Source organism: Rosa chinensis, chromosome 6 (genome assembly GCF_002994745.2).
Source record: "Rosa chinensis cultivar Old Blush chromosome 6, RchiOBHm-V2, whole genome shotgun sequence".
Lineage (NCBI taxonomy): Eukaryota > Viridiplantae > Streptophyta > Magnoliopsida > Rosales > Rosaceae > Rosa > Rosa chinensis.
The window spans coordinates 58,035,874-58,063,779 of NC_037093.1; the positions used below are offsets into that span (position 1 = coordinate 58,035,874).

At 38.9% G+C, this 27,906-nt stretch overlaps 4 protein-coding genes across 4 annotated transcripts; 2 read left to right on the plus strand and 2 right to left on the minus strand.

Moving 5' to 3' along the window:
• Positions 1–87: 87 nt before the first annotated feature.
• On the minus strand, positions 88–2,690 carry LOC112168879 (proteasome subunit beta type-3-A). The gene is made up of 7 exons (XM_024305802.2): positions 2,533–2,690; positions 2,266–2,447; positions 2,064–2,171; positions 1,825–1,914; positions 1,545–1,629; positions 970–1,064; positions 88–431 (listed from the first exon to the last, which is right to left on the minus strand). Exons 1-7 carry the CDS (start codon positions 2,536–2,538, stop codon positions 383–385), a joined length of 615 nt encoding a protein of 204 aa, XP_024161570.1. The 5' UTR covers positions 2,539–2,690; the 3' UTR covers positions 88–382.
• Positions 2,691–10,034: 7,344 nt separating this feature from the next.
• On the plus strand, positions 10,035–15,154 carry LOC112168868 (beta-galactosidase 16). Its single transcript, XM_024305788.2, has 18 exons — positions 10,035–10,412; positions 11,341–11,436; positions 11,557–11,669; positions 11,813–11,879; positions 12,009–12,101; positions 12,198–12,341; positions 12,466–12,560; positions 12,706–12,814; positions 12,891–12,975; positions 13,076–13,194; positions 13,296–13,457; positions 13,542–13,723; positions 13,807–13,898; positions 13,986–14,095; positions 14,264–14,356; positions 14,440–14,538; positions 14,667–14,812; positions 14,921–15,154. The coding sequence occupies exons 1-18, from the start codon at positions 10,239–10,241 to the stop codon at positions 15,036–15,038; spliced, it is 2,097 nt and encodes a 698-aa protein (XP_024161556.1). The 5' UTR covers positions 10,035–10,238; the 3' UTR covers positions 15,039–15,154.
• A 2,580-nt stretch (positions 15,155–17,734) lies between these two features.
• Positions 17,735–19,698, minus strand: LOC112168872 (N-glycosylase/DNA lyase OGG1). The gene is made up of 3 exons (XM_024305795.2): positions 18,961–19,698; positions 18,647–18,857; positions 17,735–18,448 (listed from the first exon to the last, which is right to left on the minus strand). Exons 1-3 carry the CDS (start codon positions 19,629–19,631, stop codon positions 18,194–18,196), a joined length of 1,137 nt encoding a protein of 378 aa, XP_024161563.1. The 5' UTR covers positions 19,632–19,698; the 3' UTR covers positions 17,735–18,193.
• Positions 19,699–20,825: 1,127 nt separating this feature from the next.
• LOC112170450 (SWI/SNF complex subunit SWI3C) lies at positions 20,826–27,901 on the plus strand. Its single transcript, XM_024307745.2, has 9 exons — positions 20,826–21,062; positions 21,156–21,689; positions 22,598–23,139; positions 24,438–24,801; positions 24,893–24,966; positions 25,471–25,604; positions 25,912–25,982; positions 26,070–26,254; positions 27,195–27,901. The coding sequence occupies exons 1-9, from the start codon at positions 21,032–21,034 to the stop codon at positions 27,657–27,659; spliced, it is 2,400 nt and encodes a 799-aa protein (XP_024163513.1). The 5' UTR covers positions 20,826–21,031; the 3' UTR covers positions 27,660–27,901.
• Positions 27,902–27,906: the final 5 nt, after the last annotated feature.

Here is a 27,906-nt window from a genome sequence, read left to right on the forward strand (position 1 = left end):
ATACAAGGGATTACATATTCATTGGGTAAAAATTAGAAATATGATGAGGAGTACTGGGCAAAAGAATCGAGGAACCATCACAGTAGATTCCACTGGTCAAGAATAAGGACCAGCTGACACAAAATGTATCAGAGAAGCAAATATATGTGGATAAATGTGCATTCTCAATAAGAAACATTTAAGACCATACTGATTGTATAACTAAAAAGCACATCTGAATTACTTCCCAACAATTCCTCAAGTGAAAATCTAATATGATAAAATTACATAGTTTGGTCAACACAGAACATAGAGCCTTGAATCACCACAAGAGCTTATAGCTGCCCATTGAAGTCAAAGACACAAACATGAGGAGGAAATGATTCAATACATCCATGAAGCATCAATCCATCCGTCCCTTCAAGATCCTCTCCTTCACCTCGGTTGGTGTCCTGCAAGAGTGAATATACATATTAGACAGCAGCAATACCTCTCACATACAAGGAGACCAAAAGATGGAGGTGAATTCTAGTGGATGTCTAGAAGGTGAAGACGAAATCATTTAGAATGGATTAAAAAGTCAGTCTTCCCTAGAAATTGATTCCTGGTATAAAAAGGAAGAAAAAGCTTGAATTAATGCTCAATTTCATCACCAATAAATGTATGTTATGGTAAGAGCAGCTATTATTAAATTTTCGTCCCTTCTCTTTTCTAGGCAGATTTACAGCTCTGTCACAATAGGCATTGCAACGGTATGCCCCAAGGATACAGAACCATACTGCTTACATAGCGCTAAAGATATTAAGTGAACAATCTTCCTGCCAAAGTTATGGCATTGACAAATTGATTGCCTAACATTGTATTCAACTGCAACAGGCATATCTTACTTGCTTTCTTTAGCAGCTATGAAGATGAAAGAGTTTGTATTGGATATACCTCGTATAGCAATTACATAATAAGAGGAAAAGTAAGGAATAAGAAGAATCTTACACAACATAGATATGGCCACCCCATCCACTCAAACAGTCTCGATCCACTGATGATAGAAGTGCTTGAGATACAGTCTCAAATAATTCCTCAGGTTCCTGAAGGACAATTTACAAATACAATCCATTAGAAATCACTCTGCTTTTTGTTACCACTGCTCAATTGTAATTCACTGTATGATTTTCCAACCAATTAGAGCAACTATGACAAAAGTAATGCCCTATTAAATCCTCAGAATCATTATTACTGTTTTTCTCCAAAAGCTTGTTTCTATTATGTAGCACGTTAGTGCCTTCACAAGAGGTACAACACAGAAAATATCTCTAGCTTGTCTTCTCTTTGATTTTAATATCCCCGTTATGTACCACTTCTGAACTTCAACTCATGGCAATCACCACAGTTTATTAAGTTAACTATAAATTACAATTGGCACCATGACATAGTAGCCAAGTTCTTGACAGTTACTTGTATTGAACATATATGATGGTCTAAAGTATCTAAAACTAAAAAACCTGATATATAGAATAATACAAGCAGTTCAAATAACAAATCTTGAATAGTTGAGTACAGAAACAAACCATGTCAGGCTTGAACATCGCCTCACAAGCACCATAAAGGGACTCTGATGCAGTGCCAGCAACAACAAAATCCTTTGCCAGTTCCCTGAATACACATAGCAGAAATGGCATCACTATAGGAAGCAGCTTAACACATGTACGCATATGCACTCAAAGTAGGAGAAAAGCATGCATCTTTATCCTATTCAGAAAATTTGAAAACATTATTTTGAAGTCCTAGCATCCAGGCAGTTCTAAAATCGTGAGAAATTCATAACATAAAAACCAAACACGAACTTACTTGGCTCCGATTGAATCCATAGTACAGATGAACGGCTTGTCTTCATCTCCCAATCCAGCAATCACAGGCTGAATGAAGTATGGACCGAACCTAAATCAACAAAAAGGAGAACACACTTGGGATTCATATGCCATTACTGTAAAAACCCTAGTTTTTCCCCACTAAGCTAAAACACACAATACCAATCAAATTGGTCAAGCATACACATAACCCAATCAAAATTGAACCAAATTACAAACCTTTTCTCGTAGAGAATAGCCGAGACGAGACTAGCAAAAGTCTCAGGCTTCATATCCCTCTCTTCCCTCAGCTGGTACAGCTTGTGCTTAAACATAAGCCTCTGAAACCTTCACCAAATTACCCAAACAAAAAATTACACCAATCCAAACTCAACAATCACAAACCCTAACCCTAAGAGTCCAACAAGCAATTCAAACTTACAGAGTCTGAGCATCGGTGGCGAGGCCGGAGAGGCCGAGGAAGAGCCTATCGCTGACTCTGTAAATCTTCTTGAAGTCGGTGGCGATTGTCTGGAGCTGAACGCCGAGGCGGCGATCGGAGGCGATGGCGAAGCAGTTCTTCCCCACCATGGCGATTATAGCACCTCCATTATACTCGAAGATCTGTGAAAAAAAAAAAAAAATCAAATCTTTGCTCGATTTTGTAAAACCCTAGGCGTGTGAGTGTGTCATAGATGCTTGAACCTACCGACATCGGAAATTAGACCGCCGGAAAATTGGTTTCACTAGAGACTGGAGGAGAGGGTTTTGTGGGAAATTGCGAATGGTTTTGCAGAAGAAAACTAAATAAAGATTGAAACTTTATTTTTATTTCTTCTTCGTTACTCCAGCTCTTCCTAATTTTCTTTTTTTCAATATTTGTATTCTGCTATACTCTTAATACAGATTGGGCCATATGTTTTGGGCTGGGCTGGGCTCTAGCGAGGTTTGTTAAATCAAAACCCATCGTAAAGAAAAGTTTGAAGCACCTTTGGGCCGCATATTTCCTAACCGATGATTTTTCGTTGGCAGTTTTTTTTTTTTTTGGAAAATAAAGAGTTCATACCAGTTGTATGACCCTAATTCATAGATCAGATTAGTACAAAAGATTGGACTACTCTGTTTAGACATTGATAGCTCAGCGTAGTCTATGCTAACAAAAACACCTAGCCTTGTAGGCACTATGTTTTACTTAATTCCAAACGACAAGCATGCAATTGTGATACATTACGATTAAGTACTTCTATAAAGGCTCATAAAGACACTTATACTAGCATACACATTATTCTAGCTAAACAAAAAAAAACTAGACAACAGAAAGCTCCCTCCCCTTAATAGGAGTGGAGTTAGCACCCTCATTTGGCATGCTAAATTGCGGTGAGCCATTGATCAGCTTCTCCGTCTTCCTTGAAGACTTTGCTTTCTTCCTTGGGGACTTTTTCACCACCTTAAACTCTGACTTGGTTTTATTCTTGGCTCCCCTCAGTCTACCTCTCTTCCTTAGTGTCTCTAACACCTTATTCAGAACAGTCAACCCCATTGATACAACATCCAGATTTGTTCTTCCTACAGCCAAACTCAACCTCGGTTTCTTAGGCGACACATCACCATCATCAACTCGTTTATGGTGATGATTGACCATCGGCACCAAAGCCGTCTCTGTATTTGCAGTTGCAATCTCATCCAAAACCATACTAGCCACAGCCTCCAAAACCTTGTTCGTTACAGCAGCTTGAACCGGTCCAGATTTCACTTGCAGCAACTCATTCCCAACGGGCACTACAACCTTCTGTTTAACCTTAGTCTCCTGCTGAACCACATTTTCTGGTCCATTCCCGTTATGTTAGACCACCGTCTTGTCAGTAGCCTTCTCTGCTTTCCCAGCAAGAACGCGAATCTCTCTACGAGTTTTAGGTTTTTGTAGAAGCATGGTTGCAAATCTTGCCAGACGAGACGTCTTTGAGCTTTGTATCCAAAGCTTGTATCCAAAGCTTGTCCCAAAGTCAGTGTAGCCTCCACCTGAGCCAAAGCGCATTCCAGATTACGCTGGTGGGAGTCCCCTTACTCTGATCTAGAAAGCGAAAGATGACAGCTGTACCTGCATGAGATCTCCTATGCCATCATAGGGTTCCAAAACCATCGGTGCTCGATCAAATCCCTATAGACTGCCGCGAAGGATGCGATTATGATTGAAAGATCCGTCAAGGTGACAGAAAATTGGTCCCCGTGTGCCTGGGCCGTATACCGACCATTGAGCCTCCATGCTGGCGAAACATGCCCATGAAGGAGCGCTTGTTATAAGCACAGGCTGTCAGCAGTTTCGCAACCAAAAACGTCTGCAACCGACTCAGACCTTCCCCTTTCGGTGGCCTGAGATCCACAGGCTTACGGCCATCAGCCAGTCCCAATGAGGTTGTAAGACGCACTGCCATTTCATCCACAACATCCATGTCAAAAGCTTGGGTTTTTTCTCCCCTTTCTCTCTCTGCTTGCGCATGTGCGGCTAGGGTGAAAATGATAAAATAACATGATCATGTTAATCATTTTTCGTTGGTAGATGTTGAAAACTATTGCAGCGATTTTTTGTTGGAATTTTTTTTTTTTTGAATAATTGTTGGAAATAGTTATTCTAATTGAAAATTGAAAGAAAACTTTTGACACTTTCGTCTATATTATATTTCCTAACATATGAAGTTTTGTCGGCAATAGTTTTCAGCCTTTTAATAAGGGATATGTCGTCAGTAATAGTTTTTGAAAAGAAAAGTTATAAGTACCGATCTACAGATGACTCTTTGCGGGCAATTGTTGTTCTTTCAACTTATTGAAAAACACCTTATACTGATGAACAATTCATTGGTAATATATTTTCTGACCGATGAAGTTTTGTTGAGAATCTCTTTCAATCTTTTGTTGACAAAAATGTTATCGGAAATAGTTTATTTAAATAAAACTTCGAAGACTCCGACAAATGGTTTGTCGGCAGGAGTTTTCAACATTTTTGGGCAATAGTTTTTTGAAATAAAAGTTCAAAAATTAATAAACTTTTGTCGATGCAATAGACATTGGCAATATATATATATTTTTTTAAATCACTGGCGATATTTTTCCTAGATATTATTTTATTTCTTTCTTAAGAAATTAGAAAACTACAATTCTAATTTGAGGAGCATATTTGAACTTCAAAAGTGTCACTGTCTCTATTGCACTTGCAACTCATTGCTCACTCAATTCCATGACTAAAAGAAAAGTGTATCATCTAACCCAACTTAGGTAATATAACATTTGCTTGCCATGACTCAAATTCTACAAAAAACGTGTAATCAGTACGAATGTAGTATTACTGCATATAAATACGAACAAGAAATAGAGGATCTTGTTGACGAGTTTTTCTTTCTTATTGGGGGCTCCCTCTCCACACTTGATTGTTTCTTCTTAATCTCTCATTGTACATGCTTCTTGGTGACAACTCATCCATGTTTAGATTTGGGTGCTTTCATTGCAATCCCACCTTGCCGGAACGATCTCGACCTGGCGGAAATTACGAGCATGGAGGATGAGGAAGATGAGACACCTGTGAATCTCGAAGGAGGTGGTCCGTCGAGCGATAGCTGGCCAACCATGGTAGCAGATTTCAACCTCGGCGACGCTGACAATGCTCAAGTCTGGAGTTTTGTTGGAGGCGGTGGTGCAGCTCATATAAGAGGTTTGGAGGGATTCGTCAATGCATATCGATGCTGGTAAGAGACTGGGTGTCTTGATGCTGGTTTGTCAGCAGATCAGGGTTGGTTTTGAAGGCCACGAGTGGCTTAACAGACTGGGGTCGGGATTGGAGTGGCTTGGGAACTCTAGCCACTGCATGGTGCATGAGGGACTACGGAACTCATGGTAGTTTTCCCTGACCACGATGGCGATATGGTGGTGCGCTGCCAGATTGATGAGGGGGTGCCTAAAGTAGTCGGGGTGCATGGGGAGAGTTGGGTGCCCAAGACAATATGGTGGCTCAAATATGTTAGGGAGTTTTAGGGCCCACAAATTGATGGGCTCTGGCTATATGGGATTTTGTATTTAGGATCCTGTAGGCTTGATCCTCGTAAATCTCCTAACCCTAATTCTATGGGCAAGGAGAAAATTTAAGTTTTTGCGTTATTTAGATTTAGCCTATTTTACTAGGTTTTCTTTTCATAGTGCATAAGATCTCTTTTGAATAAGTGAGCACTGGTTGTCTAATGAATGGTGCTAACATGCCACGTCTTAGACTTACACATAGTAATAAGGGAAAATATGTATTTGTGCCATTTTTGCTTGAGTTGAATGAAAATTGATTTTGTTGATTCAACAAAATATATTCATTGCATTCAACGTGTATGTTGGATATGCGACATTATAGAATTGTACATCTAACACATAAACAACTTTGATATATGCTCAACTTATATAAGATGCTAGCCTTAACATGTTCTCGGCCTCTATAAATAGGCAAAATCGTGAAGTGATCTCTTAATAACGCGCGCACTCACAAAAAAACTCTTAAGGGTCGACACTACTGAATTGTTCAACCCATTTCGCTAGTATTCAACAAGAGGACAACCAACACTTGCTAAATAATTCTAACCCCCAACGACGATGGACTTGGTTTTTGTTATTGTTGTTGTATCTTTCTAAACTCTTATTTCCTAGGCTTATGAAGTCTCATCCAAACCGATCCCATGCTAGTTCATCAACTTATGCTACATATCCATGACAACAGTTACTGATTTGCATTTGTTGCAGACATATCTAATTGACTCACAAGTTGCATATCCAACCGTTTTGGTCACATGCTGTCACTTACTTTGAAATTTTGAATAGATCATCACACTTCATTTATATTCATATTGATCATTGAAGATATCTTCAGCAAGAAATGGGAACATCACTCAACAAGAAACCTGAGCCGTGAATTATTAAAATCGATCTTAGTTTAGTAAATTTGTGCAGATATATAAAGAAACCCAACATATATGGTTGGTCGACTCTCAAGTCTCAACATTGACTGGGTGGTTTTTATATGTATAAGTTGGTGGATTGCGTATCAATACAAGTCAAACACAATTCAATTGCTTGCTACTTTATTAAATAAGGACTGGTGCAATATTGCTTCATGTTTTTCAGTCGGGGAGTGAAATTTACACTCCCCTTTTTGTAAACCACACTCCCTTTATTTGTTATTCCAAATATGCCCCTTATTTAATCTAGAGAGGACCCGTTGGAGGGGGTATATCCAAAGCTGTAAACCCACTAATGCAGAGAGCAGCATGCCTTGGTCATTTTTCAGAACGCACTATTGTAGAGTAAGAACAAAAGCCTTATCTCCGATGATGAAGGTAATGTTCGGCATGCTTGAAAAATGCTATTGCAGTCAATAATCGACTCTCCATTGGATCGACTTGGCAGCTCTCCATAGCTCATCAATGTACTTGAGTACTTATTCTTTTGTTCCTTTTTGTTTAAGCTGATTATGGGCCCAAACAACGCTATCACCTCAAATGAGAGAGTTTCCCTCGATCACAGCCGCCACATCAATCACAACTTTATCTCCCTCACAATCTTGGTCCATTGCTCAAACCCAAACGATTTAGTTGCTCAAACCCAAACGATTCAGTCCCCAATTTCATTGCGCCTAGGCCTCTCGACGCCTTGATATTAGAAGATTCCATATCAAGTCTCCATGTTGAGAAACAACTTGCCTAAATTCTATACTCACTCATTTGACATAGTGTTAAACCCATAAAGATTTTAAATAAGAAATCAAGCTGGGATTTGGTTAATTGGTTTGCTTCATGGGTTTGAATATGTTGAGAGTTCGGTAATTATAAAGGATTGCTTCATGGATTTGGATATGTTAAGAGTTTGGTAATTATAAAGGATTGAAGATGATACGGGGAAGAGAGAGAATATGATTCAAAATAGAGGAGCTCTGATCTAGTTGTTTCACAAACGCAATGAGTGGCAAGGAAAATATATGAAGATGGTAGGGGTAATTTGAGAAATTTAATGGACAAAAGAACAAATGGGAGTGTGGTTTACAAAAAGGGGAGTGTAAATTTCACTCCCCTTTTAGTTTTTGTGCCTTAAAACAAGCAGCAACTTCAGTCGTCTATTCATGTTTAGTTAATGAAATTTAAAACCCAATTTTCAGGGTACTAGATACTGCATAGGTTTATTTGATGCCCCTATTGAGGAGCAATTTCTACCACAAAAACAAGGTAATTGGCATATTCTAAGAAGGAAAAAAAAAAAAACAGGGTCATTGACCCAAAGCATCGAAATGAGCTAAAATTATCTCACTTACTCCAGCAAAAATTTTTTGTTCCCATCTACACAATTTAACAAAAAATGACCATTTTGCCCTTAATCTAATTAAGAAATTACATAATGCCACTCTCTATCTCTCTCATATCCTTCCAACAGATCTCTCTCTCTCTCTCTCTCTCTCTCTCTCTCTCTCTCTCTCTCTCTCTCTCTCTCTCTCTCTCTCTCTCTCTCTCTCTCCAATCTCTATATGCGATGCAGCGATGGCATCCACGATTGAAGACGATGACGCCGCCCTCCCTCAACCTGGCCGCACTCTTCTCTCCGGCCACCAGTTGAACTACCGCGACGGTGCTGTCTCTCTTCTCTCTCTCTCTCTCTCCAAACACCAGTTCGACTACCGTGTTGTCTTTTTCTCTCCTCTGAGCAGTCACACTATCAGCAATCTGACCTTTGCCGTTTGAGGCCCAGTCGGTCGAGTTCGTTTCCAGTCCCTCAGCGTCGCCTCAAAGCCATTAACTACCATCTCATCTCCGAAGCCGAGTCCCGCTCTATTCTCCTGCCCAACGCCACCCTGGCGAGTTCGTTTCCAGTCCTCTCTCTCTCTCTCTCTCCCTCCTCCTCCTCCTCCATGGCTATTGCCAATTTGAACAATGATCTAGTGTGCCGGTGGCGAAGGAGAACAATGGTTTGGTGCCCAGAGCTTTTTTTGGGTGCCCAAATCAATTTTCTTTGTTTCGTTTTTTTAAGGTAAAATGGGGGCAGAAGGCCCAGAATGAAAGAAAAAAAAAGGTTATATTGGAGGGTAATAGAGGTCTGTTAAAGGTCTATTGAGTGCAATAGATGTCTTGAATCGATGTAATCTCCTCGTTTTTTTTCTTTAATCAAATTTTTAGTTGTCTAATTTTTGGGAGATTAGTTCCCATTCCGCCAACCGAAAGTTCTATTGGAGGGCAATAGAGGTTTATTACCCCTCTATTGGGGGCAATACAGATCTATTTGGGAGCAATAAACTTTTCCGGCGGCCTATGAGATCTCTGACGACCTCTTTGGGGACCTCCAGCGAGGTTTTCAGAAAAATCCGATGGGTGACGGCCGGTGATAGGAATCCGGCAACCATTGGCCTGAATTAGGAGACCTGAATCCAGTTGCCCGTGACCGAACTCCGGCGAAGTCTCCTATGACTTCTCTCTCTTCCACTCTCTCTCTCTCTATGTAACAAAGGGGTAGGGATAAAATTGTCAAAAAAAAAAAAAAACTTAATGAGATATTAGGGAAGGCCTCCTTAGAATGTTTTGGGTAATGGAGAATTAAAAAAACTTAATGAGGTAAATAGGCAAAAAAATCTCTAGAATTGAGGTAAATGGACAAAAAAAAAAAAACCGTTAGTAATTATAGACCAGATGATAGCTCTTATTTACGTGCCTTAACAGAAACTTATAATCATTACTTTGTATACTTTTTTAAATTAACATGATTCGACACGTTATTTTATCATATTATTATTCATTATTTAGAATTTAGTTACATTTCTATTTAAAAAGTTCACGACAAAGCGGATTATATTAAGATTGTTTCTCGTGTGCATAAAATTACCCGGTAAAGGTCCAAGTATTCTTTGCCGGGATAAGTTCCAAATGTTGGCGGTTGGCCTATTTTAATTGGAAACTTATATAACTAATTATTACCCTAAATGCGAAAAATCCATTCTTCCGGATACAAAATCAGATATCATTGTGCAAAGATAGAAATTTGCTCTATGAAATTAATGGATTCATTGAATTATAAGGTAACCGTCGTAACGTACGATATATATCAATATATTGCCTAATTTCGGGCAAATTAAATAAATATTTTTATCAAATGAATGGAGACTCAGACAAAGACAAACCACTACATCGTATATATAAGTAGGAAAAACGGAGCTGTTGTAGGAGTTCAAAATACTGTTAAAGAGTCCAAGCCTCTAATCTCACAGATCGACCCAGTTTTATATTCTCTTCTCTATCATCTTACTGTGATATATTGATCAATCAAACAGTGCTTTTTCACAGCAACAACTCCTCCTCGGAGTTCGAGACGTAATTTGAGGACACAACTCCGTGAAGAAGTGTCAGGTAACTCATGAACATGGTGTGGTATATTCTGTGTGGTTTTGCATTGTTGTTTATGAACCTGGAGACCTCTCTCGCCGGCGGCAGCAACAACGTCACTTACGATGGCCGGTCTCTGATAATCGACGGTCAGCATAAGATTCTCTTCTCCGGTTCCATTCACTACCCCAGAAGCACTCCTCAGGTTACATGCATTCTTGTCCTCCTCCTCCTTCTTCATTGGTTTGGTCTATAATTGCTATTAGTTTAATGAATCCACGTTTCTTTACATTTCGAATTCTGGGTTTTACTTTGTTTGACCGGTGAGGAAGGATTTATTAATTGACATAATTAGTTTTCTCACTGGAAAGGAAGATTCATTAATCGTTCTTTCCTCGTTGTTTATCTGTCCTACTTTAGGTAGGTAGGTAGAGAATAAACGTTGAGAGAGTTTTTACACATGGAAAGCTACTACTGCATGATTAATTTTTGGAAATTATAGGCGCAGACTGGGGGAGATGCTTAATTTCATAAAATCAAATTTATGTTACGTATTTTTGTTGATAATGAAGATTAATTACTCTATAATTTTGATAATGATGTCTTCGTCTTCGTCTATGTTGGCAATAGTGAAAGAACCACGTGCATAACTTGTACAAGAGATATGTCTTGCCATATTAGGAACGGTGGCAACTGGCAACCCAACTTATATGCATATTTCTCAAAATGTGTTTGGAAAGTATGATTTTTTTTTTTGGTTACAAAAGTATGATTTTTTTATTTTTTTTTGTGTGTGCAACTTTATGACATCTTTGTTGTTATTTTTGTAACTACCTGAAAGAAGCATGAGAGGTGCTACCCAATCATGCAAATCCAATTCTTCACGAAATATATCATGCAATTCGATCATGGTTTTTCATACTACCTTTTTTTCTTTTCCTGTTTTGTTTGTTTTAATAAGATAATAGGGCAAGACGACAAATTTAAGTGACATACATACAACGAATTTTCTTTGATTTTTTTCTTTTGTACACCATAAATTCGATAATTCTCATAACCTCATAATCAGAGAAAGCTATGGGGTGACAACTCAATTTTTTATATATTGATGTAATTTTTTCATGTCATTTCAGATGTGGCCATCTCTGATAGCCAAAGCCAAAGAAGGTGGAATAGATGTGATACAAACATACGTGTTTTGGAACCTTCATGAACCCCAAAAAGGACAGGTCAGAATTTGATTTCACTCCCTCTTCTCAGTTTATCTAATCATCTGTTAATTGGCGAGAGTAATAATGCCTAAAATTTGTCTCTGATACCTGCTACTGGGTAACATTTGTTTTTGGCAGTTTGTTTTCAATGGAAGACGTGACATAGTAGCCTTTATAAAGGAAGTCCACAGACAAGGCCTGTATGTGTGCCTTAGAATTGGACCCTTCATTCAGAGTGAATGGTCTTATGGGTAAAACTAGTCCCGATCACCAAGTTTAATGTTTTATTTTGTCAGTTGGCTCGGTAGATTCTTGTTTTAATGTGTGGCGTCAGATTGATACTGTAATTAACAATTGTTCATACCATGTTAATGTAATGGAGTTGTTGGTGCAGTGGTCTTCCAGTTTGGTTAAGGAACATTCCGGGCATTGTTTTCCGGTCTGATAATGAACCGTATAAGGTATCAGCTTCTATTGTTGAAGGGATTTATCTCTTTGTTATCTCCATAATAATGCAATTCATCAATGGAAGTATATGGAATAGAAGTATGCTACATTAGCTAATAGAGTTACCATTTTGTTAATGACAGGCTGAAATGCAGAGGTTTACAGCAAAAATAGTAGACCTAATGAAATCAAATGGACTGTACGCTTCACAAGGCGGACCGATTATATTGTCACAGGTTTAAGTCCATCAGAAACTTGAAAACTTGTAACCTTTGCATAAAAGTAGATGTTAGGGCGTTAGGCCTCTCTTCTCATTTCTAATCTGCGTGTAGATTGAGAACGAGTACCAAAATGTGGAAGCGGCGTTTCATGAAAAGGGACCTCCTTATGTCCTTTGGGCTGCATCCATGGCGGAGGGCCTTCAAACTGGTGTGCCCTGGGTTATGTGCAAGCAAAATGATGCTCCCGGCGCTGTGGTTAGTAGCCTCAAGCCTTTCAAACCCGCTGATTGTCTAGATGTTTTTTGCTTAGTAGTCTAAGTTGTTATATTGCTGCATCAATCTGGGCCATGTATAAATTAGTTTTGTTCTGATTCTGCAGATCAATGCATGTAATGGGTTGAAGTGTGGAGAAACCTTTGCTGGCCCAAATGCCCCTAATAAGCCAGCAATTTGGACAGAGGACTGGACAAGCCAGTATGTCTTTTCTGTCTTTATGATCTGAATTCTAAAACTATCTCGATTTTCGTTTTCCAAACTTTTTAGAATGAGATGGCTGGCCGCTAGCAAATGCTTGTAGCCAACTAATCCCTAGATTTGGTTTTGTAATTTTATTTTGAAGATACCTTGTATATGGTGAAGAACCATACCTCAGAAGAGCTGAAGATATTGCATTTCATGTTGCACTCTTTATTGCAAAGAATAAAGGAAGCTATGTAAACTACTACATGGTATGTTTATCAAAATAAAATTCAATTGAATCCAGGATATAACATGATGTTTGACTTGCATTATGTTCTGGTCTAGTATCATGGAGGAACCAATTTTGGAAGAACAACTTCCGAGTTTGTGACTACTAGTTATTACGATGAAGCTCCTCTTGATGAGTATGGTAAGATTTTTCTTCAATTCTTTTTCCTTGGCAGTTGGCATACTGGCATAATTTTTCGTATAGATCTATGTTTAAACTGTCTACCTGGTGAGTTCTGCAGGTATACCAAAGGAACCAAAATGGAGTCATCTCAAGGAGTTGCATGCTGCAGTGAAGTTGTCCATCAGTCCTCTACTTGCTGGAGAACAAACCGTCCTCAATTTGGGTCAATTTCAAACAGTACGAGCATTGATTATAATTTCTAAGCATCTTCTTTGCCAGTGATTAGTTTCTTTGAAGCAAAATGACCAACCCCATTTTTGATTTTTTTTTTGCACTAGGCCTATGTCTACAAAGCTCAATCTGGTGAATGTGCTGCTTTCTTGGTGAACAATGGCCCTAAAGATGCCACTGTCCAATTTCAGAACTCTCCTTATCAATTGTCTCCAAAGTCAATTAGTATCTTACCAGACTGTAAAAATGTGACTTTCAACACTGGAAAGGTAAAATAGTCCCCACCACCATTCATGCCATTTCGTATGCAAGCAAATACTAACTTTTGGTCATTCATATGGCTTATGCATTAGGTAAGCGCAAACCAAGCAACAAGATCATGGACACCAGCTCAAAAGTTTGATTCACCTCAGAATTGGCAAGAGTACAAAGAAGCCATTCCCACTTATGATGACACCTCTCTAAGAGAGAACATAATAGTAGACCAAATGAGAACTACAAATGATCGTTCTGATTATCTGTGGTACACTTTCAGGTATCATCAACTAGAATGAGGATGAAGTAGGCTGAAAATTAGTCAACCATGTAATTTACTAATACCCTGTTTTGCAAATGCAGCGTTCAGCATGACTCTCCTAATCCAGAATCCACATTAAACGTGCAAACACGCGGACATATCCTGCATTCATTCGTAAACGGAGTACTTGTAGGTAAAGTTTGCATCTCAGTATCTGAAGGATTCTTTTATCACCAATCATTCACTTTCTTATTTGGAAATGCTTTGCTATATCATATAGGATCTGGACATGGAGTGCTCAGGAATACAAGTTTTTCCTTGGAGAATAAGATTACTCTGAATAAGGGGATAAACCATGTCTCCCTGCTAAGTGCAATGGTTGGACTGCCGGTATTTTTCTATCCTACTCCTCTGTTTTCCCTTCTATTTTTTTTTTCTCAAATGCAATCATAGCAAAAAAAAAAAAAAAAAATGGTATATTTGAAAGTCAGTTAAATTTTCTGGTTTGTGATCGTTGTCTGTATGCAAATTGAAGTCTAATTAAATTTTTATGTGAAGGACTCTGGAGCATATCTAGAGCGTAGAGATTATGGATTACAGAGTGTGAAGATTAACGATAAAGATTTCGGCAAATATGCATGGGGATACCAGGTGACTTTCTTTGGTGCATGTATAATCTCTATGTTCAACTGCTTAAAAAATCTCTTCTTGAATTTACTTTAAATTTTATGAAGGTCGGGTTGTATGGAGAGAACTTACAAATCCATACAGACACAAGTAAAGTTCAATGGAACAGATTAAGCTATTCAAAACAACCACTGATATGGTATAAGGTAAGGAGGAACGTCCATGGAAATGCAGAGTTTTCGTTCAATTGTAATTAGCTAATCGAAATCTATAGTCTTCTATATTGTCTCGCCTCCACCATATATAACCCCTTTAATTCATGGTCAATTGCCAGACTTTATTTGATGCACCAGCAGGAAATGACCCTGTTGCATTATATCTTGGTTCCATGGGAAAGGGGGAAGTTTGGATCAATGGTCAAAGCATTGGTCGATATTGGGTCTCCTTCCACACCCCAAAAGGGACTCCTTCACAGACATGGTATGTAGACTGTAGTTCATCATGAATTTTTATCTCTTATGAGACAGTTTGGTATGTTATGTTGTTAATTAGACTGCTAACCGGTTACCTATACCCTTTGAATTTCAGGTACCATGTACCTCGATCTTTCCTTAAGCCTACTGGAAACTTGTTAGTTCTCATTGAAGAAGAAACTGGAGACCCGGTTAAGATATCTCTGGACAAAGTAAATTATAGTTTACAATGAAGTTTGGATGGTTCATAAGCTTGTCATTGAACTATTTGTTTATCAGTGCACTATTGTAAAAAAAAAAAAACAATAAAAATAATAATAATTGAAGCTATATCTTACCAAGCCCATATATTAAATCTGCGCAAACATACAGTTGATTCAAATGATTCATGTGGAAAATCTTGAATTAAGTAGAATAACAGGCATCAATTGCAATCTAGCCCGCATCAATATCGGAAAATAGTCATATACAAGTTCACAAGGAAGAATAGCGAGTCAAGTAGTTCGATCATTTGATCATCACTTTTCTTTTGATTTTTTTTTTTTTTGATTGAAAGTGGATTCATTCATCAATAATAGAGTACTACATCAAGGAGTATATAGTGGCCTCATTAAACCCTATAACAACCATAGGGAAAAGTACCACACTCCATTTAAAGACTCAATGACTTAACTCTGCAGCTAGAATTGGATTCAGCCACTCCGGCGTCATCCTCCACCAATACGTAGGAAACGGTAAAGAAAGAGCGGCTCTTGCCACACAATGGGCAGCCTTATTATGTGTCAAGTATGGAAAATAGATTATTCTACAAAAACATATATATGGAAAATAGACATATACAATTAGGCTGTGGTGTAGCTTATAATCTCTGAATGCAGACAACAGTAGTTCTGTTCCGGAGTATGATGCTTTTGTTTAGCAATGCGAATTATGTAAAATGCTTGCAATATCATGATGTGATTTTTTTTTTCCTTTTCCAATAATGGTGAGACACCAGTCATCACTGCAATATCTCCCCACTTTTATTCATAATATACCATATGGTTTTAATGACTCTTCCTGTTCATTCAATTTTCTCCTGTTCCCAACAGATATCGAGTTTTACAGGCAAAAATGTAAAAAAGAAGGGAACGTAAAGAAAATTTAAACAAATATCTTTCCATAAAGATGGGGTACGTACGAATTCGTTTCCATATGCGTAATCAAATAATTATGCACTAATTATATTTCTTACTGTTACATCACACAACCTCTTATAAATTGTGATCCCTCTATTTCATCAAACATTGAGGCAAGAAAGCAATATCTGTCTATATCGTTAATGGCAGCTATATTGAAGTTTCTCTGTATTGCCATCCTTTGCAGTCTCACTATGGGAGGTGAACTTTTACGTTATGTAGTTTGTCCCCATTCTTCTGATTTCAAAATCGCATGTTGCTTACTTTTTAGTAGAGTTCTTATTTTGCGTTTGGTTCTTAATCTTGTGTTTATACTTTTGGTATTCCCGGCGATTGTCTATATAGTACTCTAGATGATGAATCGAGTATTACACAGTCGACGACGGGAAATTTAGTTCAAAATAAGCCAGAATGGAACGTAATGATGAGTAACAACCTGTGGAAGAGATATGATCTCCTTCAATCTTGAACATAACTGGTAGCACTTGTCTCGTCAATAGTGGACAACCTATCTATGCGCATAACAATTTTAGTTTCACCTATGCGTGGGACAATTCGTTCCATTTCAAAGTAAACTCCATTGCAGTCCTGTTGAGGACTTGAGGGAAGTTGCGCGAGCTAAAGTTCAATGTTCTATTATTCAAGCAAGCATTGTATTTCATGGAAACTTGATTTAGTTTGCGTTAACTTTCGTTTAGTTCAATGTATAATAAATTTCTTTTGCATCTATACAAATATATTCGATGGAATGCCAATACTAGTATCATATACTTTAAAATATCTAGCATAGCATTGAAGAGAAAAGCAAGTATTACAAGTGTACAAGTACTTCTGATAATCGTATCCTAGAAATAATGGTAGGATATCTGTTGATAACATGAATCTCTATTTCTTAATGATATCTCACGATCAATTTGGTGAGGATTTACCTTCGAGACCCCCAATATTTTTTAATTTGGGGACACCAGGCCAAGACAAACCTACTAATCTATCATCAAGTTCCACTGCGTGGTTTGCAGTCTCATTGTTAGAGGTAAACTTTTACCTCGATCTATATTTGTGAGCTACATCCTCAATACTATTGTATTTTGCGATGATATCGGTGTGATCTGATGGGATTTGTAAATTGTAATATCTCAGGCAATACTCTACTTCCAGTTGAATAGCTCACAAACCTGAGTTTAGTTTTACTCTCACTAATATAACTTCTTGTGTGATCTATTGAAAATTAAACTAAACTGCAATGGATTTGCATTCGAACGTACATTCCCCAATTTTCGTGAGCAAAATGATAACTCATGTATCATGAGATCAAAGACGGGGATGGTTACATAAACCTTGCAACTCGAGCCCATCCAATAATCTATTCACTGTTACCGAACTTGACCAGTTATTCTCGTTCAAATTCGTCTCAGTATAATGATATTATCTTCTCCTCTTTTGTAAAAAAAAAAGAAAGAATGACATTATCTTCTCCTCACTGAGATCCACGAATAGAAACCCAGAATATTGTATATTTGTATTCTCATAAATGAATAGAACAACAGATTTCGAAAACCAATGAAAAATCTGTAGCTATTACGTGAGGAAGATATTGAAAGAAAAACAAAAAAAGGGGAAAAGCAACCTTGAGAAGAAACTAGCGAGCATGGTTTTCTAAGCTTCTCGATGACCTATTTGTTTAGCAGTGAACTCTTAGAGCTATGCATTTGAAATAAGAATAACTGAAGCTACGTCTGAGCAAGGCCACATATTAAATCTGCGCATACATAAACGCACACTTGATTCAAAAACTAAAGTGAATACAAATAATCCTAGTGAGACACAAATCTACAACAATGTTTTCAACAAGCATCAATACTCTAGCGGTTCCCACAACAATATGACTACTTCAATGGATATATTGGTTCAGCGTTCACAAGAAAGAATGGCTAGCAGTGATGTAACAAAGGAAAGAGCAGAGGCCTAAAGAACGATAATTTGCAACTCATTTCCAACCAGCAGTCCAGATACCCCTATCATTCATTTTTCTGAGTCCTGATTGGCAAGGAGCTCAAAATTCTTGAGAAATCCCTTGTGCATACCGAGCTTCACATTTGTGGTCCTTAAATTTATAGGCCTTGCCAGTCCGCTGCCATTGCAGAACAAGAATTTCTACTCAACCAGGTCTTGCGCCAGATTGCATTATCACGTGTATGATATCAAGTCTGTTATTCACTGTTTGAGGCATCCGCTACAGTCTGCACTCCACGGCCCTTTCCTTTTGCAGATTTACTCTCCTTGGTATTTGAAAAATGTGGTGGTAGGAGGGCTTTTTGTGAAGGCAATTCAGCAACAAACAGCAGAGTTTGAGCCCATCCAGCATATTTCCCATATTTACTCACAAATGCCTCCGCCACGCGGCCACAGAGCTTCGGTGTCAGACGAGCCCCTGCTAGCTCAGGAATGAGGTATCTTGTAGCAATCTGACTCAATCCCCAAAAAAGGAAAAATCATTCACACGTCAACACATAAAACTAAAACACATACAACAGCAAAAGAACCCCAAAACAAAAACAAAATCTATATCGCCTACTTCCTATTAGATATCATTATTCTACATCATCATCACAGAAAGCAACATATCATGTTAGTGTTAAAAGTTCAAGTTTTAAAAGCACTACCTTCCACACGTGTGTATCAACAGGAATGGCATTGTGTTGATCAAGCGAAAAAAGAGCTATACATGCTGCCACCTTGGGACCAACTCCAGGCAATGTGGTAAGAGCGTCAATCACCTCTTCGAGTTCAAGTTTCCGAAGAGACAAAAGCCACTCTTCACCTCCACCAGGTTTCGACTGCAATGCCTTCACAGTGCCAGTTAAGTACTTAGCCCTGCTCATCCACACCAACCCAACAAAACCAAGTCTCAATCTTTACTATCAAAGATATGAACTTTACAACACAATGTAGTTACATAGAGTGAAGAGTAACAAACCTATAACCGAAACCGGCCTCTCTGAGCTCTTGTTCCGACACCATTGCCAAGCGATCCAAGGATGGAAATTCATGGAACTCAAAACCTCCTACAGACCCCAAATGGTTCCCCAGTGAAGACACAAAGTCCACCATTTTGGTAATTCTCTGAATGTTGTTATTTGAAGAACACAGGAACTGAATCAAACACTCAAGTGGGTCCTGCCTGAGAACTCTAGCGCCGCCCAAATGGGTGGCGAGCTCGGCAAACCTGGAATCGGAAGCCGAGAAAACCTCCCAAATTCCGGCCAGGGAAATACCCATGTTGAGAAAATCGAGCAGAGCCGACTCGGCATTGGACTCGGAAGTGGCGGATTGGTGAAGGCAGTAGGAAACGTCGCCGTTTTGGAGGTGCTGGAGGGAGACCAGGTGGGACCCAACAACGCCGGTGTACTGAAGAGGGCCGGTTTGTCTCCACCGGAAGGTTTGGCCGGTGGGGAAGGTGAGGGGCAGGGAGAGCTCGGACTGGGTGAGGTTGAGTGGGGCCCATTTGGGGGATTTGAGGTTGAGGGTTTTGGGTCTTTTGGATTTGGAGCTTAGGGTTTGTGGGGTTGGAGGGGTGGATGGAGGCGATTGGATTGGGATCTGTCTCTTCTTCATGGTTGAGAGAGGTCTCAGTTTCAGTGAGAGCATCAAAATTTCAGGTCTGGATTGCAATTCCCTCCAATCCCAGAAAGAGGGAAAAGAGGAAGGGGAAGACTGAGTAGAATACTATTTGAGGAGGTCTTAAGCCCAGCAGCCTATGGGCTTCATCAATGGGCCAAACCCCCTGCATCAAGTTATATGTTACATGGTGACATGGTGTCATGATGTAAAATCATCCATATAGATTTCAAAGAAAAGAAAAATAGAAGAATACAAGTAGGGTAGATCAATAATAGGGTCAAATCTCAACTTTTTTGAGCTAGATATGGAGCATATTTTATAACTGAAAATAATATACATTTATGAGGAGGATATACATTGGACCATCTTTAAAAGAAACTTATGTAATGTGTTTTGTACTCGATGTCAATTAAAGTTTTATGTAATGTTTGTTCTTATTCTATTATTTTAAAAGTCAACATTTCATTTAGATGAGAATTTCATAATTTGAGAAACTTTGAAATGATCGAATCTTTTCAATAATTATAATTTGTATTGTTTGGTTGTATTTCTTTTCAATGTGTAATAAATTAAGAAAGTGTAAAATATTAAAAACAAAAAATCTTATTTTGGAAATTAATAAAGGAATAAGAATAAACTATTACAAGGAAATTCCAAATGACTCTTATTTTAATGCAAATTGAAGTAAAAAATTCAGACAATCAATTTGTTCATTTCTTTTACAGACAAATCCATAATTTCTATGTTTAAAATATCAAAAGAGGTTTAAAAAAATAAATGAATTTCTCGTTCATCTACTACACATCGTAAAAGTAGTATTCAGTTGACAAATGCTCATGAACACATTAAAATTTTTAGACCTAACTTACCTTTTTAAACTAGTCACACATCTCGTAAGTGACTTGGATACTTTTTGTCATCTGAAAACAACTATTTAACTTATAATCTCCACGGCAAACACGCGTGTACCTTTACAAAAACAGCTCAAACGAGTTCTCGACTACTCACACGTATCGCAAGTTACTTGGATAGATCTTGCCATCTTGGAAACAACTCTCTTGTCTCTCTGGCAAGCACGCGTCAAGCATGCGGCATGCCGGGTGCCATGGATACCCATGCACTCAAAAAAAAGAAAAAAGAAAAAGAAAAAGAAATTGGTAAGCGTATGTATGATGCATACATATATACCATAGCTTTCACAAGCATGGAAGCACATGAAAAAGAAAGAAAAAGAAAAAGAAGAAAATAGGAAAAACTAGGATTTGCTCAGCAAAGCAAAGCAAAGCAAAAACAGGTGAGCTGAAAGACAGAGCAGAGGGAGCCCTACTCTCTCTCTCTCTCTCTGCCCCCGATTCTATTTTTTTGCGCCAATCAAAGTCTTCCCCCCCCTCCCCACACAAATCTCCAAATCAATCTCCCTCCTAAAAATGCCAGCTTCCCCTTCCTTCCCATCTTCAGGTAAAACTCTCAAAATCTAAAACCCTTTTTTTCTTACAAATTCACTCTCCACCAATTTCAATTTTGACCCATAAATGTTTTGAATTTTCACAGACGGGCGCGGCAAATGGAGGAAGCGAAAGCGGGACCCCCAAATTCGCCGCCGCCCGCGCGACGACGACGACGATGAGGACGACGACGCCGCCGCTGCCGACGACAACAACAACAACAACGACCTCGACCACGACGACTCCGACCCTAGCGCCGCCGCCGCAGCACCCGATCCCGCCCCGCACGAGACCGAGGTCCTCGACGGTGGGCTCCGCCACAACGATTTCCCTCCCGTCGTTTTGCGCACCGTGAATAGGCCCCACTCCTCGGTTCTCGCGCTTGTTGCGGTCGAGCGGGCCAACCACATTAACTCCGCCGGCGACGGGAAGGGCCCGGTGAGTCCTCTGGTGTTGGAGAATGTGTCCCACGGCCAGCTTCAGGCCTTGTCCGCCGTCCCGGCCGATTGTCCGTCGTTGGATCAGGACCGTCCAGATGGCGCCAGTTCGGCTTATGTCGTTACGCCGCCGGCGATTATGGAAGGCCGCGGCGTTGTGAAGCGGTATGGGAGTAGAGTTCATGTGGTTCCAATGCACGCAGGTATAAAATTCTTACTCTTTCTTGGTCTCTCTATCTCACATTTACTGTACCTCATGAGCTAGAAAGTGACAAAATTGCTTGATAAAGTAGTGGAATTTGCGGGAATTTTCGGTGTTTAGCTGTTGATTTTGGGTTGTTTTCGAAATTTTGTTGCGGTTACTTTGTAGTGGCAGCTTGGTTTTGAGCTCTGCATCTTTGGATGGAGCTTGGGGGGCTATTTGCCAAGTAGCATTGATTGTCTCCTCGTTACACTATGAAGCTACTGCCGTTGGCTTTGTGAAATTAATTTAGTCAAGGAATTCAAATACCATCGTCATTTCTTGCACTGCAAATTTCGTAATTTCGTCCCTTGTGGAATCAGAGAGAGGGTACAGGTTCTTTGGATTATCTCCTTTTATACGCGCAAGAAAGCTGCTGGAAAGTTTTCTTGTCATCTCATATTTAATAACTCTTAACAAGATTGCTTTATCTGAAAAAGCTTCCTTGTTTCTGTACAACTCACTTATGTGGAACTGTCATGGTGACTATAATTGAACTGATCTGAGTCAACACATGTCATTTGTTTTGTGTGATGACCTGGATTGACATTACAACAGTTGAATGATTATAATAAAGGGATACATTGAGATCCTTTATTCAATTTTGGGTTTATAGGAACCTATTGTGTAAAAGGAATTGCAACTTACTCTGGATAATTGCAGACTTGCATTATATGGAGTGTATCATTTTCCATGAGCTGTAGGGGACAATAAGATACTTTTGACTTTTGTTCTCTTTTTTCTTGGAGGTGGATTGTGATAAGGCTCTGAGATTCCTTTATTGCAAATTGCTTTACATGCTTTTATGTGGTTTAATGGAGATGTATATTGATGTATGGATTTATGAGTTTGGGATTTTCCTGTTGGCAGATTGGTTTTCACCGGCTACAGTGCATCGACTGGAGAGACAGGTGGTGCCACATTTTTTCTCAGGAAAATCACCAGAGTTTACTCCTGAGATGTACATGCAAAGTAGGAATGAAATTGTTGCCAAGTACATGGAAAACCCAGAGAAGAGGCTTACAGTTTCTGATTGCACAAAATTAACAAGCCATCTAAATACTGAAGATTTGACTCGAATAGTTCGGTTTCTTGATCACTGGGGAATTATCAATTACTCTGCTGCCGCACCAAGTCCTGAGCCTTGGAATGGTAATTCCTACTTAAGGGAGGAGCAAAATGGTGAGATTCATGTTCCATCAGCTGCGTTGAAGTCGATTGATAGTCTGATAAAATTTGACAAGCCCAGATGTAGGCTTAAGGCAGCTGATGTTTATAAGTCATTGTCCTGTCATGACGACGATGATGACACCTCTGATTTGGACAACAGAATTCGAAAACGTCTCTGTGAAAATCATTGCAATTATTGTTCTTGTTCTCTTCCCAGTGTATGCTATCAGTCACAGAAGGAGGTACATCTCTAACTTCTCTTCAAGTTCTGTTACTTCTCTTTGTCCCTTTTTTATCAATTGGGTAGCTTTTTTTCTGTTAGAGTTGAAAGGTGGTGAAACTGCAGGCAGTTGACATCCCAGTTAAGTAAAGAAGCTAGACTTTTCTGTCTTAATTGGCACAACTGTGGTCTAGACAGCTCCTTTGATCTGCAATATTCCTTGGCATGTTGCTTTCATCTTGATGTGACACCTAGTCCAACTACAAGAAGTTTCTTGAGTTACAATAACTTTTTAACTTTTCCCATGAAAATTTACCTGCCTGTATTAGCCATGATTGAAATTTCTGTCTAAAAGTGCTACTGAAGATAATGGTCAGTGTTCTGAAAGTTGAGTCAATTTGTGCTGGTATGATCGAAGTAGCTAAAAACTGTACCTGAATGGTATTTTGTAGTATGATGTGCCTATTCTTGTAATATGATTTCCTGGTGAATCAGTTTGACCTTTGCTTTGCATTTGTGACCCTTGTTTGAACCTGTCTTGCAAAACCTGGTGGTTCTGCATGCGATGAGGTTTAGTTGGGTTGCGCAATAAATGCTGTTTAAAATTGCAATTTAATATCCTCAATTTGCCATTTAGCTTTCATTAATTGGTATTGAGCATTATACCGTTGTGTAATGAATATTCACACAAACATCTCATTACTAATTGCTGCTGGATTTCCCTTTCCATATTACCATCTTTGACTAGTAACGTCTGTCACATATATGCCCGTGGAAGTTATGATTTTGTAAATGCTATGCTAGTTTAAGTTGCTCCAAGTTTGGACATAATAACCATCTAGTACATAATTTGTGCCCTAGAGGGAGGGATCAATCTGGATTTTTTTTTTATCAAATCTTTATTTAAGAAAAATAGGATTGTGGAAAAACTTAAAAATAAAATGTTATTTTAGTATTATTAAAAGTACCTTAGTATAATGAGGGGTCTAATTGTTTCCTTAAAAAATAGTTGTTTGGCTAATACTCAAGGGTTTAAAATTTGATTAGTCTTTCCTGATGCCTGATGGACGTATACCAAACAAGAGAACTGTTTAATTTCAGCGGCCACTAGTTAATACCCCACCACCAGTTTTGTTTGTGGCATACAAAGAAACACCTTTGGAAGCCTTGGCTGTACCTAAATATGGATGAGAGTTGTGTATATATATGTTCAAAACATAACATGTGACCTTAGATGAGTTTCCACAAAAACAGTATCCTTGGAGCTGAACCCAACTGATGGAGTTTATCCATATAACTAATTTGCATCCTATGCTGCAGGTTGATGTACTGCTCTGCTCTGACTGCTTCCATGAGGGAAGATATGTTGTGGGCCATTCAAGCATAGATTTCATACGAGTGGATTCAACAAAAGATTATGGCGATCCAGATGGGGAAAATTGGACTGATCAAGAAACCCTACTGCTGCTTGAGGCCATGGAAATCTATAATGAGAACTGGAATGAAATTGCAGAGCATGTTGGTACAAAGTCAAAAGCGCAATGCATACTTCATTTTCTACGTTTGCCTGTGGAGGATGGCCTGCTGGAAAATATTGAAGTTCCAAAGATGCCTCTGTCATCCAACTCGTCAAATAGAGATGATCATGGCGGATTTTATTCAACTTCAAATGGGAATTCAGCAGGTGTTCTTACTTACTTATGGTTCACATCCTTCAAGTAATCGTGATCTATTTTTGACATTCTATGCCTTTTCTTTTTAAAACTTCTTTGTAGGATCCTGCCTACAAGATGGTGATTCTGAAAGCAGCTTCCCTTTTGCAAATTCTGGGAATCCAGTCATGTCCCTGGTAGGTGACTATTCCCCATCTTGCACATGGTCCTTTATTTACATATATTTATCTGGAAGCTTATGCACATGTAAAACACTGTTACTGAAATACAAGAACACGATAATACAACAAGGTGAACAAGGACTAGGACCATAAGTTGTATACCCAAAGTTATTGTGCTTTCGTTTGAGAATAATTACCTTACATGCTTGAGAGAGTGGTTCTGAGGGGTGGATATGTTATCACTGCAAGCTCAGACATGACAAAAAAAAAAAAAAAAAAAAAAAAGAAGAACAAGAAAAGAACTCTAGATAAAACTGATGTAGAGGGATGAATTGGTTCTTAAATAGATTTCAAGACTATAGGTTCTCTTAACATAATCTTATAATTCTTTTCTAAACTGATTAAAGCCAAGGGAGTTCTACTTAGAGATATAATTGCAGAGTTCAGTAAAAGGGATAAAGGTTTCCCCCTGATTTCACTCATGTTCTTAAACAGCTAACTTGTGGAAAGTTTTTGTAGGTTGCCTTTCTGGCCTCTTCTGTTGGGCCAAGAGTCGCTGCATCTTGTGCCCATGCAGCCTTGGCAGTGTTGTCTGAGGACAATGGCTTACCTGCTTCTGGAAGTAATTTGCAGGAAGGATCAGGAGGACATAGGTAATTCCTTTGATTATTATTTTGCAGTGCCACCAATTTTTAAGTACTTGGCTTCGTATGTTCATTTTATCAAAATAATTTCCTAGTCTTAGGAGTTGTGAACATTCAGATTTTCACAATTGCACTTTCACGGTGTTACCAAGTACCCACTTCCTCATCATTAAAAGAGGGGTTCTCTTGTACTGCTACTGTTATAAATGCATTGGAAACCCCTAACAGATTTTCGTTGAAATTGTTGTATGTGCTTCATTGATATTGCAAACTTTGTTTTGTTCGCAGAGCTGATTTTTTTTTTCCATCTCTGTAGGATGAACTTGGAGAGCATGCATGGTCAAGGTGGCGCTCATAAAAATATTGCAAATTCAGTTCAGCAGAAGGGTAGGCCTTTGAATTTTCATATTCTTTTCATATTCATTCCCTCTGTCATCCTTTCTCACTTACGGTTCTTCATGGATCAAACTTCAGATGAGAAATCAGCAGGACAAGGTTCTTGGGGTAAAAATGAGGCAGGGGCGACTCCAGTACCTGCAGAAAAAGTTAAAGCTGCTGCCAAAGCTGGCCTTGCTGCTGCTGCAATAAAAGCAAAATTGTTTGCTGATCATGAAGAACGGGAAATTCAGAGGTTATCTGCTAATATTGTAAATCATCAGGTAAATCTAGTGCTTACTGCAATTTTCTAATTTTAGTTTATTTTTAATTATTAATAGTTTTCTTATTGTTAATTTCTAGCTGTTAGTTATTAATAGTTGATCTTAGAAAGACTTGAACCAGGCTAAAGGGTCCGTTTTAAAACCTGATTTCAGCTTATAGAAAAAAGATTTATAATATGATGTGTGCCATTGTTTGTAAGATGTAGAGAACTTCTATTGGCATGTCTATGGGTTTGCCCCTTGGATCAGCGTAAATTGATTAATACAAGTCATAAATAGGTGTCCATTCCCGTCAGGGTAAATTTAGTATATAATCTCTTGAACAGCTTTATTTTCATTAATCTAGCATCTATACCCCCCCCCCCCCCCCCCCCCCCTCTCTCTCTGTCATATCTTTATTTTCATTACCATTCTCATATGTCCTTGATAACTGTACATTCTCAGAAAGTCACCTAAATTGAAATATGACTCATCCTTGTGGGGTTTGGTTCACAAAGTTAACCAAGTGTCCAAGAATTCAAAAATACCACTGGGTGAGAATTGTTGCCAATCTCATTCTGAATTCATATTCTGTCCAGATTCTGTCAAATTGGACCCCACGATTTAAACACAAAATAACTGAACATTTGACATAACTAGCTACAAAATTTCACAAAAGAATTTGACAGAAATCGGAAGGAATGTTGAGTTGGATCGAGATTGCCGACAACTCCCAACACCAATTTTTTTTTTTTTTTGCCACACGGGTGACATATTGAATCATTCCTGACCATAGGGATGATGTGACTTGGCTTATTTTGACTAGTTCTGCCCCTTTAGTTTCCCCTAATATCTTAGCAATCAGGGTGTATTTGTTTTCTTTTGAACTTCATACTCAAATTTAGTTGGACGAGTATTCTTATCTTGGACTCCTGTTTCTCTCATGTACAACTTATTGTAGTTGAAGAGATTGGAGCTGAAGTTAAAGCAGTTTGCAGAAGTGGAAACTTATCTAATGAAAGAATGTGAACAAGTGGAGAAGACAAGGCAGAGGATGGTTGCCGAACGTACCCGTCTTATATCAACTCGGTTTGGTGCTGCTGGAGTTGCTCCAACCATTAACTTAGCAGGTGTTGGTCCTTCCATGGCCAATAATAATTCTGGTAACAATAGGCAACAAATTATGCCATCTTCGGCTTCCCAGCCAAGCGTATCCGGATACAGCAACAGCCAACCAGTCCATTCTCACATGCCTTTCATGCCACAACAATCAATGCTAGGATTGGGACCGAGGATGCCCTTGGCGTCTATACAAGCCTCCTCATCAGCTCCAAATGCCATGTTTAATTCCCCAGGGACTGGTCGGCCGACTCTAAGTCATCCGATGCTGAGGCCTGTACCGGGTACTAGCTCTGGTTTAGGTTGAAAGAAAACGGGATGTAAATTGGGGCTTTTAAAGGTTATTCCTTTTGGTCGTTGCTTTCTGCACTGAAATCGAAAGGAGGGGATAAAGGATAAAATAGATGTAATTCATTCATGATCCATGCCACACTTTGTAGTGTTGTTCTATACAGGAATATCTTCGGCAGTTTGTAGGCCCTGTATGTGCATACCTTAATTCTTAAAATTGATTCAGTCAAGAAGAATTGCGTTGTGAAAATGAGGCCATTTTT